Source organism: Lethenteron reissneri, chromosome 56 (assembly GCF_015708825.2).
Source record: "Lethenteron reissneri isolate LAM-NWPU_2019-01 chromosome 56, ASM1570882v1, whole genome shotgun sequence".
NCBI lineage: Eukaryota > Metazoa > Chordata > Hyperoartia > Petromyzontiformes > Petromyzontidae > Lethenteron > Lethenteron reissneri.
In genome coordinates, this window is record NC_083834.1 from 10,057,602 (window position 1) to 10,072,498 (window position 14,897).

The 14,897-nt window shown below is 50.5% G+C and overlaps 1 protein-coding gene across 1 annotated transcript; it reads left to right on the forward strand.

Annotated features, from left to right (window-relative positions):
• The first annotated feature begins 1,460 nt into the window (after nucleotides 1–1,460).
• Nucleotides 1,461–13,275, forward strand: LOC133357052 (cysteine-rich venom protein-like). Its single transcript, XM_061574795.1, has 7 exons — nucleotides 1,461–1,613; nucleotides 4,673–4,850; nucleotides 6,953–7,043; nucleotides 7,329–7,477; nucleotides 7,872–7,966; nucleotides 10,852–10,940; nucleotides 11,770–13,275. The coding sequence occupies exons 1-7, from the start codon at nucleotides 1,606–1,608 to the stop codon at nucleotides 11,907–11,909; spliced, it is 750 nt and encodes a 249-aa protein (XP_061430779.1). The 5' UTR covers nucleotides 1,461–1,605; the 3' UTR covers nucleotides 11,910–13,275.
• The last annotated feature ends 1,622 nt before the right edge of the window (nucleotides 13,276–14,897 follow it).

Sequence of the window (14,897 nt, forward strand, 5' to 3'; positions counted from 1 at the left end):
CCAATAAGGGTAAACCCGATTGTTATATTTTGATACTGCCAAGAAAGGTATCACAATTGTCTGCAGTCACTGTCACAAGCGACTGCGGTCACCACCCAGAGCAGCAGAGCCTTGCTACATAGGATGACCCTCGACGCCCGATTCACAAACGCACACGAGCGAGCGAGCGAGCTAGGCAGGATGCATCATCACAGCAGCAGCAGCAGCGACAATTCACCACTCCGCCACACTCCTGCCGCCGCAGTCATCGGTGCACATCGACCAACCTCCTCCTCCTTCCTCGATGTAGAATCGCAGCTGCTGCTCGACATCGTCAGCAGCAGCCGTGCGCAGGGGAAGTCCATGACATTCGCCGCGGTCACTCAGCAGCTACCGTTTGATTCGACCAGACAGAAGTCTTACTTGGTACCGCAACTATAACCGTTTGGGTGTCTAAAATAACGTCTTAAACATTTTATTTTACCAGGTGTAAGGACGTACTGGGCTACAGAGTGGAGTTCTTTTTCAGAAGCGACCTCCTGGCTATCACAACTGAGAGTTCAACGAAGTGGGCTCATCACGTGGACATCGGAAGCCAAAGACTCTTAAGCGCACGTCGATGGTAAATGTGGAGGGTAAAACCGGAGGACCCGGAGAAAAATCCACACGACCACGGGGAGAGAGAGAGATGCAAACTCCAAATATACAGCAGCAGACGTCAGGGTCAGGATCGAACCCCAAACTCCTGTATACCAGGCGAGGTAGTTAACATCTCCTAGCCACCGTGATGATGATGATGAAAGAGACACGCAGACTCCAAATATACAGCAGCAGACGTCAGGGTCAGGATCGAACCCCAAACTCCTATATACCAGGCGAGGTAGTTAACATCTCCTAGCCATCGTGATGATGATGATGACAGAGACACGCAAACTCCAAATATACAGCAGCAGGTGTCAGGGTCGAAGCGACGACCCCCGGTGGTTAAGATCGACAACGGAGCGGCGGCCAAGGCACGAGACGCGCCCGTGAGGACGTCCGCCCAGGGAGGAGACGGAGCCGTGACAATCAGCCGCTCCCCCGTGCGGATCGTTGTATCGTCACGGGATCGTGAGAGGTGGCGGCTTGGGCAAGGCCTCCATCCGGCAGTGGATTGACCATGGCTGATTGATGATGATGGTAGTGGTGGTGTAACAACAGCAATGCATTTCGCAAACGGTTCAGAAAAATACGTCGAAACTAAAAAAAACCCCGTCATTTATCTTCCATTTTTAAAACAAAATTACACTTCGAGCTGAGCTCCATTGAAACTCATATTGAAAATACCAACTTGTCATCGCGTGATGAATGTAAACAGATCGACAAACATCATGGGAAGCCCAGGGCGGCGCAGAGAGTGCGGCATTTGCATGACGGCTGCGCGTGTTTATTGGGGCACGGAGGGCGCGACTCTGAGGATTTCTGCTGGTCAGGGCAAAAAAACAGAATTGTACAATTTTCGGAGACTGCTGCCACATTGGCAAAATTATTGTGACGTCACCGCATGCGGCTGCGGGTGATATAAAGGGTTTGCTTGGTCCACAGTGGAGCACTTACAGCAGACTCCTGATCGCCTGGCCTCTCAACATGAGCACGTAAGTAGTTGTCATCACCACCGTCAGGGGACCTCCCTTGCCGCTGTCAAAATATAAGAATAGGTTTAACCCCTTTCCTGGCAATAAAACAATTGTGTTCAGATGTTAAAACATCAAAACAGACACATTTTGCAAGGAATCGTGTCCGCATTAAACACATACACTTGTGGTGAACGTGCGAAAACAAACCCTGCTCTGTTAGTATATATATTCTTATATTCGCTGTTCACCCCGAGCTCTCAATGTCCTCATAGTGGCATTGTATTTGTGCTGTTCGCCTTTTGGCGTCCTCTGGTCTAGCTGTTAGTGAGACTCGGCTCTAAAGAAAGCTGTCTCTGGTGTGGACCAATCAGTTTCAAAGACAATGCGTCATCATATACTCCGAGAGAACGTTTTTTGTTTGCATGTTCACCACACGTATCTGTGGTTAATGCAGACATGATTCCTTGCAAAATGTTTCTGTTTGATGTTTTAACAACGTAACACAACTGTTTTATTGCCAGAAAGGGTCAAACCTATTCTTATCATCGTCACTACCATCAACACAACAATCTATCCATCTAGCCACCTGCATGTTGGCCCGTTCTATCGCTCCATCTCCTCCTGCGTGGTGATCCACTTGGACGCGTCGTGCCCACGTCCCAACTCGCTCCTCTTCGTGGGCGATGTCGTTGTTGAATCCTCGCGTTCCTCTCTCCGTCTCTCTCGGTGTAACTAAAAAAAAACCCTTCTGAGTTAGGAATGAAACTATGTTCTATTTGACCAGGTAAGAGCCACAATGTCGCTATTCTCTCGGCAGCGACCCGGCCACACGTGACAGCCCAAGTGGCCTCGTCACGTGGACACGTGGACCTGGTGGCGGGACCCCGGGGTCCCGCATAAACGGAAGTCAAAATCGTCATTAAATTTTGACTTGAAACTTTCGCGACTGCAGGAATTCATATTCTTTGGTGCTTCCGGTAAAGCCACGTAGATAGAAAAAATAAGAATAAAAGTAAATAAAATTTAAAAAACGACGACGTTTCGTTCACAACACAAGCGATCGTCTTCAGGAGGAAACTTCGTAGTTTTTATTTTATTTACTTTCATAATTTTTTCACTTAACGCTTTCATGACTGCAAAAATTCACAATCTTTGGGTCTTTCGGTAAAGTCACGGAGAACAAAACATGTTTTAGCAACACAAGCAGTCGTCATCCTGATGACAAGCAGTCGTCATCCTGATGACTGCTTGTGTTGCGATCGAAATGTCGTAGTTTTTTGTAAGAAAAAAATTCTACGTGACTTTACCGAAAGAACCAAATAATAAAAAACCGTTAATAATTAATGTACTATCAATGTCTTTTTGGCGACTCCGTCTCACCAGAAATCAGTCCTCTCGTTCTTCACCAGGCACCCGTCGTTGCCACAATTGCCGTAGCCACAAACACAACTTTTAAACTTTGATTAGCGCACCGTGTAGAGCTCGTCGAGAGGAACAGATCTCCGCGTCGTTCGCCTTCAACAGACAGAAAACGATGTCGCAACGCAGTCGACGCGAGAGCCGGGGGCTTGTGGGGACCCCGGGGTCCCGCCATCAGGTTCATTTGTAGCGGTCAATAAACTCTGAACGCGTGGTGACGTTGATTCCTAAATGTGGAGGGAAAACCCGGAGGACCTAGAGAATAATCCACGCGACCACGGGGAGAGAGAGAGAGACACGCAAACTCCGAGCATACAGCAGCAGCAGCAGCCGTGGGCGGGTCGCGTACGGCGCGGTGACGTGGTGGGGGGTGGAGGTGGGGTGGACTGCCACCTCTGACAATGTTTGCCAGGGCTACCGTGGGAGAGGGAGGACGAATCCGCTCCACTCGAGGGGCTCCCTGGAGCGGCCTCCAGTGGGGGCCCCTTCCTCCCGCAACAATTTGCAGGACTGCAAGTCCAGAATGAGAAGCAGAGTCTTAATATATTTATACTGCAGGAGGAATCCGATTAGCCAAAAAGCTCTTTGTTCACTGATGCTCAGTAGGGGCGGGTAAGAACGTCACAATAACAAACAGTACAAGAAAGAACAAATACACCCAGACAAATACAACACTAAATCATCTCATTCTACCAGGCAAAGCCCACTGAGGTATTCACTTGTTGTTCAGAAGCGACCTGTCCATCACAAATGACAGCTCAACAAAGTGGCCCATCATCATTTTGACATTTATAGCATCGAGAGCAGCGGCCCACAACCTCGTTGGCACCAGGGACCGGTTTCGTAGAAGACAATTTTTTTCACGGACCGGGGGGGGGGGGGGTCATCATTGGGTCTTTCCCCCTTTTCAAAGAAGCTCTCCAGCGACGTGTGTTTTTACTCATTGTGGCTACTCGGGGTCAGAGCTCGTGGGTTCACCAGAACTGTGACTGAGTCAAGTGCGCAGTGCGGGAGAGAGGCGCGGACGGAAGTTGTCAATAATAGAACAATGGGGGGGGGGGGGGGGGGCACGCACGGACTCACCGCTCTCACCTCCTGCTGCTGTGCGGCTTGGTTCCTAACAGGCCACGGTCCGCGGCCAGGAGGTTGGGGACCCCTGCTCGAGATAATCTCAGTGCATGTTTATAATTGTGGAGGGAAAAAAACGAAGGAACCAAAGAAAAAAACAACGCGACCACGGGGAGAGAGTCACGCAAACTCCAAATATACAGCAGGCGTCAGGTCTGGATCGAACCCACGACCTTCTGTATACCAAGCGAGGTAGTGAACATCTCCTAGCCACCGTGATGATGATGAGAGAGAGAGACGCAAACTTCAAATATACAGCAGCAGGCGTGAGGGTCGGGATCGAACCTCCTGCATAGCAGGCGAGGAAGATGACATCACACCACCGTGGCTTACCTTCACTTCACCTTGACCTTCTTATAAGTAGATGCTGCTGCTGCTGCTCGTGATTATGAAGATATTGATGACATGTTCACAGTGATACGTTTATAATGATGATGTCAGCTTAAACTGATCTATGAGTGGTTTTTTTTGGGTGAGATGGCATGAAATATAACGATCGCGAGGGCTGACGCCGCCTTCTCCGCCGTCAGCTGCCGTAACGCGTTGGCGGCGCTGGTGGCCGCGACCTGGCTGCTGGCGGGCGCCTACGAGCTGCAGACGATCGAGCAGCTGGACACGAGCTCGCCGGATGTGCAGCTGGCCATCGTGAGGCTGCACAACGAGCTGCGCGCCAACGTGACGCCGCTCCCCACCAACATGCTCAAGATGGTAAGGCCTGAGCCAGACCAAGGTCCGCCCACACACGGGCACGGCCCCGGCGCGGCTTGGTTACACGCGTGGAAACGACGCGTCGCAGAGGAGGGAGGGTTATAGGGTCATGGACCCCCTTGAGATAGAGACAACCGAGCCAGCAGCTCATGAGGCCGAGGCTCAAGCCCTGCGGCTGGGCGTCTATCGCTGGCTATTTGCAGGAGTCGTGTCGGCAACCAAATTACAAGAAGAGACATTTTTTACCCCTGCCCATGGAAAACTCGACTCCCATGGTAATCTGGACTCCCACGGCTTCACTTTGCTCATCCCCTGGGGGATTCAGAGTGGCCACGTCGGAGAGAACCCTCTGGGCAGAAGATGCTTAACGCACATTCCAACCCCGATTCTGAGTGGCATTGCGAACGTTCTCGATCATCGATGATGGGGGATTTGAAGCCGCAACCTTCTGTTCGTGAGCCGAGTCGTATAGAGAACAGGTACTGTGCAAATTTCGATTTAAAGCTTTCGTGACTGCAGGGATTCATCTTCTTGGTTCTTTCGGTAAAGTCACGTAGAAGGGAAGTAATAAAATAATAAAAATAAAACATAATAAAACAATTCTCACGACGTTTCGACCACAACGCAAGCAGCCGTCCTGCCCATGGCCGAAACGTCGTGAGAATTGTTTTATTATGTTTTATTTTTATTATTTTATTACTTCCCTTCTACGTGACTTTACCGAAAGAACCAAGAAGAGGTACTGTGCACACACACTTGCCGGGTTCTCGTGTTGAACCCACATCCACAATGCGTGTGGGAAGTCCACATGCCTCGTGGCTCTCCCAGGCCCACACCAAGCTGCGAAATGTGTTTGAGCAAAATAAACTCCAGGCTGGATTCGACTTTTGGGGGTCTCATCCTAAGCCAGTGGGATCTCAATCGGGGGTAGGCACGGACCCCCCCCCCCCACCTCGTCGTGGGGGTGCACGTGGCAACGTCCCAGGGTGTGCAACGTCGGGTGATTTATAAATGTGACATTATATGTCGTACGCGAGAGTCATTGGCGTATAATCATGTACGACTCTGCCAACTGCCAATAACTACGATGCAATTATAATCCACGTGGTCACCTTAGAACGACATTAAGGACAATTTCTAAACTCGCTGATCGTGAACAATGTTGGTTTACACGAGCAACCAGCATCGCTGTCAACCCCTTATCAGTGCCCCTACCTCATTACAGACCAATTCAGAACCTTAGTGGTCACCCCGTGCCACTTATAAATCTCAACGTTCATCCTACAAAGTTCCATCACAAGGCAGAAACACAAACACATAGACAAGAACACTTCTTGGCCCGTATTGAAACGGTTGTTCACCGTATGGACCTGAAAACACAATTTCCCCATAAACCGTATGGGTTGACACGTTATGAACCAGTGAGCATGAACAAACTACCTCACGCTTGCAGAGCGTCTGTTGATTTTTGTTGTTGTATTCGCTGGCAGTTACATAACTACAAAATGGGACTTTTTTGCCAGTATTAAAGTACGAAAAAAAGAAGAATAGGTTTTACCCTTTCTGGAAATACAACAGAAGGTGTTAAGATGTTCAAACACCAGATATAAACCTTTTTTTCAAGGAATCAAGTCTGCCTTTTCACCACACATACTTGTGGTGAACACGCAAACATGGCCTAATAACAATGAGGGCATTGTCTGTTTGCATGTTTCCCCCCAAGTGTGTGTGGTTAATGCAGACTTGATGCCTGGAAAAAGGTGTATATTTGGCGTGTGAACACCTCAACACAATTTTTTTATTGCCAGAAAGGGTTTTAAAACGTATTCGTTACCAAACCAGTTGGGGTAACCCCACGAAATGGGCAATTAGGATTAAAATATAATCGTTCATTAATCCATACGTGTATTTCCCAGAACCACGTTGGGTCAGACAAAATGGTGGGGGGGTTGAATGGGTTGAAACAAAATTAAAACAAGGAGGGGGGGTGAGGGTCACACAGCAGTAGCCAAGAAAGGTTGAGAAGAACCACGGCTCTCGACATCCCCTGCGCGCCGTCTGGTGACGCAGTGTGACCGTCTGTCCGTCTGTCGCCGGCACAGGAATGGAACTCGGTCGCTGGCAACAACAGCCTGGCCTGGGCCAAGAGGTGCACCCTCAACCACAGCCCCGTGGACAATCGCAAGACTCCAGGTGAGGCGACATTGAAGAGGGCACGGAGCAGAGGAGGCATTTGGACGTTGAGCTGACCTGAGCACTCGACCCATGGCACTCACAGCAACCACGGCCCCGACCACAGCCTCGGCCAGAACCACAGTTCGATCCCGAATCACGGTCCTAACTCTGATCGTAGCCCTATCCACATCTATAACCATTACCCTATCCACATCTCTAACTAAAACCCTATCTACATCTCTAACCATAACCCTGTCCACACTCTCTCACCCAACCCGTGCCCGCCGGTCGTCGGCCGCGCAGGGTTCCAGTGCGGGGAGAACATCTTCCTGGCCACGGCGCCGCTCTCGTGGCAGGACGCCGTGCTCGACTGGTATAACGAAGCCGATGCGCCGGGCTTCATCTTCGGCAAGGGTGCGGCTGCCCCCGGAGACATCGGCCACTACACGCAGGTGCGTGCGTCTGTGGGGAGCGGCGGTGCAGCGGTTAGCGCGCTGCGCGACGAACCCGGAGGCCCGATTTCGATGATGACAACGACGGTGATGAAAAGTGCCGGGTGTTTTTTGTTGTTGTTGTCAGCTGCGTAATAAAATCCGCAACTCAAGATGATGAATTCACGCGCGCTTCGCTTTGATACCCCCCCCGCGCTCCCCGCTTCTGGCACTGCGAGTCATATTCTTCCTTCTCCCGTGATAGGCCCCGGTTTTTTCTTTTTTGAACCAGAGAGGTGGCAACCCTGGTCGGCGCGGTGGCATCAGCCGCGGCACCCATCGGCCGAGACGTTGACCCCCCCCCACCCCCTCATTGACATCGAGGCTGTTGCCCTGCTGTTCTCCGTCCCTTCAGGTCGTGTGGTACAGCTCCTTCCAGCTGGGCTGTGGGGTCAGCTACTGCCCAGAGGCCATCTACAAGTATGTCTACGTGTGCCATTACTGCCCCGCGTGAGTAATCCATCAAGATGTGCACACGCGAAACTCGAGGGAACAGCGCCACTCGCGAGCGGGGGTGGAGGGGGGGGACACCCCACTGCCTACACTAGACATTAACCAAACAAGAAAATGTTGCATAACAAGACCATTTATAAAGCTCACCCGCAGGGGACACTATTTCTGCTATGCACACGTCACTTTCATCATCAGCAACAAAAATATCGCTGCTGTTTGAATAAAGAATCTCACCGCCATGTGCCTCATGTATGTGGAGTGAGCGACTTCCAAGACGCGACTTGTAGAGGGCTCCTTGTTTATTTCTCACACTTTACGGGCAGAGTCACTGAATAACATTTACACTGAGCTACGTAGAGCTGACCCACTCATACAGCCACATCGCCGGCGTCTAACTATATAGCCGGCTGACTATACAGCGACGACAACGATGGGGACCGTACAGCGGATCGGCTATACGGCCGGATGACGATGAAGAGATGACGTCAAAGACAGCGACTGCAGCCAGGATCTGAACCCCCACGACCGCCCCGAACCTCCGGCTACCTTCCCCTTTTTAAATCCTTTATATTAAGTTCGCGTGCTTGCTTGCTTGCTTAGGACCGTGCAAATCTTTCGGTCGTTTTTTAAACCACTTCCCGTGATCCAATCGAGCTGACATTTTCCACACAGACTCGTTGTGCCAGACAATTATTGTTCGTGAAAAAAAATTCCCAAAATTTTACACTTTTTAGGCAAAAAAAAAATATTTTACATATATTCAAATAGAACGCATTCATTGCTTTGGCTGAACATCACAGTGCAAGAGCCCAGAGCGTAACCCCTCCACAGACCGTGGTGGAGTAGCGCAGTTAGTAGCGCCCTCGCTTCCCATGCCAAAGGTCGCGGGATCGATCCCCGCGTCCTCCACAGGCGAATATATTTTTAAATCCTTTATATTAAGTTCGCTTGCTTGCTTAGGACCGTGCAAATCTTTCGCTCGTTTTTTAACCCACTTCCCGTGATCCAATCGAGCTGACATTTTGCACACAGACTCGTTGTGCGTGACAATTTATTTTCGTGAATTTTTTTTCTCCAAAATGTTACACTTTTTAGGAAAAAACTAATTATATTTCATTACCAATTGCTTAATGGTGGCAGACAATCATCTGACCCATAAGTGGCAGCCATCTCAAGCCAGAGGACGAGAGGACTCTAGCCGCCACGCATATAAAGGATTTATAGTGAAAAACTTTGTTTTTACGGGTTAATTTTTATACTCCTCAGCGTGACCAAGCCCCGCCTCTGGCCACGCCCCTCTTCTAGAACTCTCATGCAGGCTCCAGGAGCTTCCCAACTGATCCCCGCCTCTGACCCTTGGCCCAGTGACACCCCTCTTATGGTTGGCTGTTTTATAGCGCACCATTACCCGTAGTTATCCTTCATGGTCAACAGATGGCACCCTGTCACTACATATGCATGGGTAAGTGATCAATAAAGCTGACTTGACTTGACGTAAGGCTGCCGGCGCCGGATTTGGCTACGCACGCGCCCAGCGATCCGGCGCCGTGGCAGGCGGCAGCGGAAGGTTGGCGGATCACGAGCGCAGATGTCGTTCAAACTGCCTTGGCGTGGTTGTTGAGGGAGCCTAGACGCTGGCTCGCCAGGAAGAGGCGGTTACAGCAAAAACATTATCAGGGCATTGATAGCTCGGGGTGAGCAGCGACATCATGGGACCTTTACCTGCCAGTATCAGTAGGTGTTGCCCTTTCTCGCAATAAAACTGTCGTTGAGACGTTAAAACGCCAAACAGAAACCTTCTTGCCAGGAATCATGTCTGCATTCACCGCACATACTTGTGGTGAACAGAGCTTGTAACTGCCCTGATAGTGCAGTGTCTTTGTGCTGTTCGCCTTTTGGCGTTCTCTGGTCTGACAATGGCGGTGAGACTAGGCCATGAAGAAGGCTGCTGCTGTCTCTGGTGTAGACCAATCAGTTTCAAAGACAACGCATCGAATATTATCAGAGCAAGTTTTTGTTTGTGTATTCACCACAAGTCCTGTGTGTGGTTAATGCAGACAGGATTCCTTGCAAAAGGTTTCTGTTTGGTGTTTTAACATCTTAATGGTAAAACCGATTCTTATACAGCAACACATGTTGACGACGCAAACCTGTTCTGTCCTCATGGGGATAGAGTGTTTCCCCCTCGCACGCGTGTTTTTTTCTCCGGGTGCTCCGGTTTCCTCCCACATGTCAACGCTCATCATTTGGCCAACAACACCTTCGTACGTGGACGGCCACAGAGATTGGGCAATTGTTGACGCCGGCTCATCGCGTGGCTGCCTTCCTGCTTGCCTCTGGTTCCTCCTCTCGCCCCTCATTCATTCTCCCTCTGTGAGAGTAAGTGAATACTGTGCGCGTTACAAGCTGAAATAATCACGACTATTATTGTTGCTGTGTTAACCAGGGCGGCTGCAGCGTTCAAACCCGTGAACCTCCCAACGCCAAACGTGATACTGCTTGGTCATGGAGTTGCCACCTTGACATGCAAAGCATGCTGGGACATCCCGAATAATTGATTATTCAGGGTGCTTCAAAATCTTTTAACACTCCTGAGAATTTGCAGCAAAACTACAATAAATGTGCCTCCAGGCTCTGGAGACCACCTGGAGAAGATTCCAGGCACGCATTGACAATGATGACGAACAAGTGGAGACTCTTTGACTTTTTGAAGCTATTAAGATACATTTATTATCATGTTACAGTGTATTATCCGTTCTTTTTCCGTTAAAAACGATAGTCTCGTATAAGTGTTCAAACATCTTTGAAGCACCCTGTATAATCGGATAACCTGGCTCTAGTGTTGAGGCTGCTGAGTATGACTTGCGTGTTGTCTCTCCCAGCGGTAACCTCAACACTCGCTTGAGCCGCCCCTACGACGAGGGAAGCCCATGCGGAAGCTGCCCGAACGACTGCGAGAACGACCTCTGCAGTGAGTATCCCTCGCCTGATTTACAGGAGGTCGTGGGCTCGACCCCGACCCTCACGCCTGCCGCGCGTCTCTCTCTCCACGCGGCCGTGTGGATTCTGGTTGTCTCCGGTTCCTCTGGTTCGTCCCTCCACAGCGAGTAATCCACGTGCGCTTCGGGTATTTGGCTGCTATACATGTCCACGTGACAACCCACTTCGTTGAGCTCTATCATTTGTGATAGCCAGGTCGCTTCTGCAATAAGAGCTACATTCGCTGAGTGGGTCTTACCTGGTAGAATACAAGTGTAGTTTGTTGTTTGTTGTTTAAATCAATGCAATATTAAGTCACTACAAACATGCCCAACCTAATTGCACGTGTGTAGACATTGTTCAGGAAGGTCACTGACCGGTTTCTAAACAGGCGCATGAACAGCTGCCCGACTGAGTGTCCGCGTTGCGATCGCCCTGCACGCGAGGAGAGAAAAATAGCACGACGGTTTTGCTCACGTGAGTGTGACGTGTGCGTGACGCGTGTGTGTGTGACGTGTGCGTGTGACGCGTGCGTGTGTGTGTGACACGTGCGTGACGCGTGCGTGTGTGACGGGTTTGCTCACGTGTGTGTGACGTGTGTGTGTGATGCGTGCATGTGTGTGTGACGTGTGTGACGCGTGCGTGTGACACGTGCGTGTGTGTGACGTGTGCGTGACGTGTGTGTGCGTGACGCGTGTGTGCGTGTGACGTGTGTGTGTGACGTGTGTGTGTGTGACGTGTGTGTGTGACGCGTGCGTGTGTGTCTGCACGTGTGCGTGCGTGTGTCTTCGTGTTCACGCTGTGCACACGGACGTGCACAGCCAACGCGTGTCCCTACAGAAACCTGTACGCGAACTGCGACCCGATGAAGAAGATCTACGGCTGCGCTCCAACGGGAAACGGGAAAATAATCCGCTCCTACTGCCCGGCCTCGTGCTTCTGCACGGACAAAATCTACTGACAGCCCTCGTCATCGTCATCGCATTACCATCATAATAGCTTCAATCTAATCATCGTCATCATCATCACCATCGCATTACCATCATCATAGCTTCAATCTAATCATCGTCATCATCATCACCATCGCATTACCATCATCATAGCTTCAATCTAATCATCGTCATCATCGTCACCATCACATTACCGTGATCATAGCTTCAATCTAATCATCGTCGTCATCATCGCATTACCGTCATCATAGCTTCAATCTCATCATAGCTTCTTTCTGACAACTTCAATCTCAGGTCACTCTCATCATAGCCACAACATCAGAGCTTCGACATCATCGCAACTACAGCCTGAATCATAGCAACTACAGCCTGAATCATAGCAACTATAGCCTGAATCATAGCAACTACAGCCTGAATCATAGCTTCAACCCAATTGTCGCCTGAAGTTTAAGTCGTGCCGGAACAGCCCGGAACACTTTTCCAGGAATAATTTTGGCAACCCCCAATCCATCTCACGTTATATTGTCCTCGTGATACTGTGGCGGCGTGTGGGACTGTAGGGTACAATAATATCGGATTGTCATGGGTAGGCGCGCTGTGTACTCTAATGCAAGCGCTTCACGGCAAAATTCTCTTCTCCGAGCCAGCCGAGCAGCGTTCCGGAGAAACTAGAATGATAAATGAAGCTCTGGGTTTAAACTGATCAGTGCTTCGACCTGCTCATAGCTTTCAGACAATAATGTAGTAGCAGTAATAATAATGTACAAATATATTATTGTGGCACCAAACCTCTATGAACACGACCTGGCTATTGCAGCACTCACGTTGACAACACTGGATGTGCTCAGCAGTTGGTGGCACTTGGACGCAATGGCGGGGGGGGGGGGGACATCCCTCAATAGCGCCGTGGTGCTTGGCAGGAATAACCTACAACCCACAGTGACAAAGCCTTTAACTTCAACTCACTCTGCTCTGCTGGCTCCAGCCTCCAGCCCCACTCAGGCATCCATCTCGACAGGTGACAAGGGCGTGGATTGGCTGTCCTGGAGGAACGTGAATACCCACGAGACTGGTGGTGTTGTGGCTTCGCGAAGAGGGCATGATCGATAGCTGTCCAAAACGTCAGAGACAAACACGATGTGCCCCATCTCACACTTGTTCAGATACGGCAACACCCCAATGCACGTTTCCCCTCTCATCTTCACTCTCCCATGCGCTCGCCACGGGCACAAAGTTAAACACACATTTTTATGACATTTGGGAAATGTATTGTGCGGTTGCATGCTGGTATTGGTTACTTTATCTGGGGATTGTGTTAAGAACTGGGCGAGACAGTCCCATGTTACCGAACAAAAATCAAATAAAAGTTCCTTCACAGCGTTTGTCCCGTCCGCAATCTGAGCGCCGCCGCTGACCGCGCAGTGGACGGCGGAGAGAGACACAGCCTCCAAGTGGTCCACCTTTGGGTGGCGTCTCCCGTCTGGCTGTCGTCTTCACGAGCCTCTCGTCTGTGGCGAGCCGCTGTGTTCTCGTGGGACAGGAGGGACGCGTGGGTCTGCGGGTCTCCCCCATTCGGGTGTCATCCCCCTGTCTGGAACGGAAGAACGATCGGGGCGTCATTGCACGGCTGTGATTTTTAATGTCGGTGGTGTTTAGCGTTTAGTGGGGGAGCCCGCGAATTTTCTTTCAACATTTTGTCCCTCGTATAAGAATAGGTTTTACCCTTTCTGGCAATAAAATAGTTGTGTTAAGATGTTAAAACACTAAACAGAAACCTTTTGCAACGAATCATATCTGCATTAACCACATATACTTGTGGTGAACATGTAAACAAACAAAAACGTGCTCTCGTAGTATATTGTCTTTAAAACTGATTGGTCCACACCAGAGACAGCTTTCTTTAGAGCCGAGTCTCACTAACAGTGTTAGACCAGAGGACGCTAAGAGGCGAGCAGCACAGAGACAATGCCACCAGCAGGACATTGGAAGCTCGGGGTGAGCAGCTTCATCATGGGAGCTCCCTTGCCAGTATCAACATCTAAGAATGGGTCTTGAAATCAAATGACGGAGAGAGGCCGGGACCACACGGATGAGAGAACACACGCAGCAGGCTCACGGCATCGACCTCGCTGGTCTCGTCCAGGAGTGTAATCCATACCGTGTGAGTTCTCAGGCCCATGCGGCGTTTGTGTTTCTCCCTTGTGATGGGACTTTGTAGGATGAACGTTGAGATGTATAAGGGGCACGGGGTGACCAGTAAGGTCTGAATTGGTCTGTAATGAGGCAGGGCACTGATAAGGGGTTGGCAGCGATGGTTAAACCCTCACGTGAGCTCCGGTCATCCTCGCAGCAACAACAGCGGCAGCGGCGGCTTCTGGCTGCTGCCCATCGAACGAAGGCGGCGGTCACCGCATTGCGTGGCGCTTTCGGATGCGCTTGTGTGGCCGTCTGGAACGCGCTCTTCCTTCCGATGCTAGGAAGGCACTGGGAGCTAGGCACTTTTAAATCGTCATCTAGGTTGACAAACTCGTTTCTTTAGAACTGCTTGTTGTTGTTGTGTTTAGTTTGTAGTCCTTCCTCCCCGCACCTCCGCTTAGCACGGTTGGCTACGTACGGTGCGAAAGAAGTTCAACATCCACGAGCAGAGGGACATGGTCACAGTTCTTCCAACTGCGAGATGCGCTGGTGGATGTTGTGAGCCGAACGTCTGAACCTCGTATTGTTGAAATGTCGTGTGGATTTCTCTTCAACAACTACCGCACATCTTTGAAAAAGAGCTTCATAGCTCATCGGATTCCTCCAGGGTCGATGCAGACTGTGATTGTGAACGCTATCGGCAGTGCTGCTGAAGCACGGTGGCCAGGAGATGTCGACTACCTCGCGCGGTCTGCAGGAGGTCGTAGGCTCGATCCCGACCCTGACGACGCCTGCTGCTGCTGCTGCTATTTGGAGTTTGGCTCCTCCGGGTCCCCACGAAACATTCAGAAACGCGCGTTTAG

Bases quoted from the DNA above. Each gene is read 5' to 3' on its own strand.
- LOC133357052 (XM_061574795.1), top strand. The intron at 4,851-6,952 runs GTAAGGCCTGAG...TCGCCGGCACAG, and splicing joins CCACCAACATGCTCAAGATG to GAATGGAACTCGGTCGCTGG. The intron at 7,478-7,871 runs GTGCGTGCGTCT...CCGTCCCTTCAG, and splicing joins ACATCGGCCACTACACGCAG to GTCGTGTGGTACAGCTCCTT.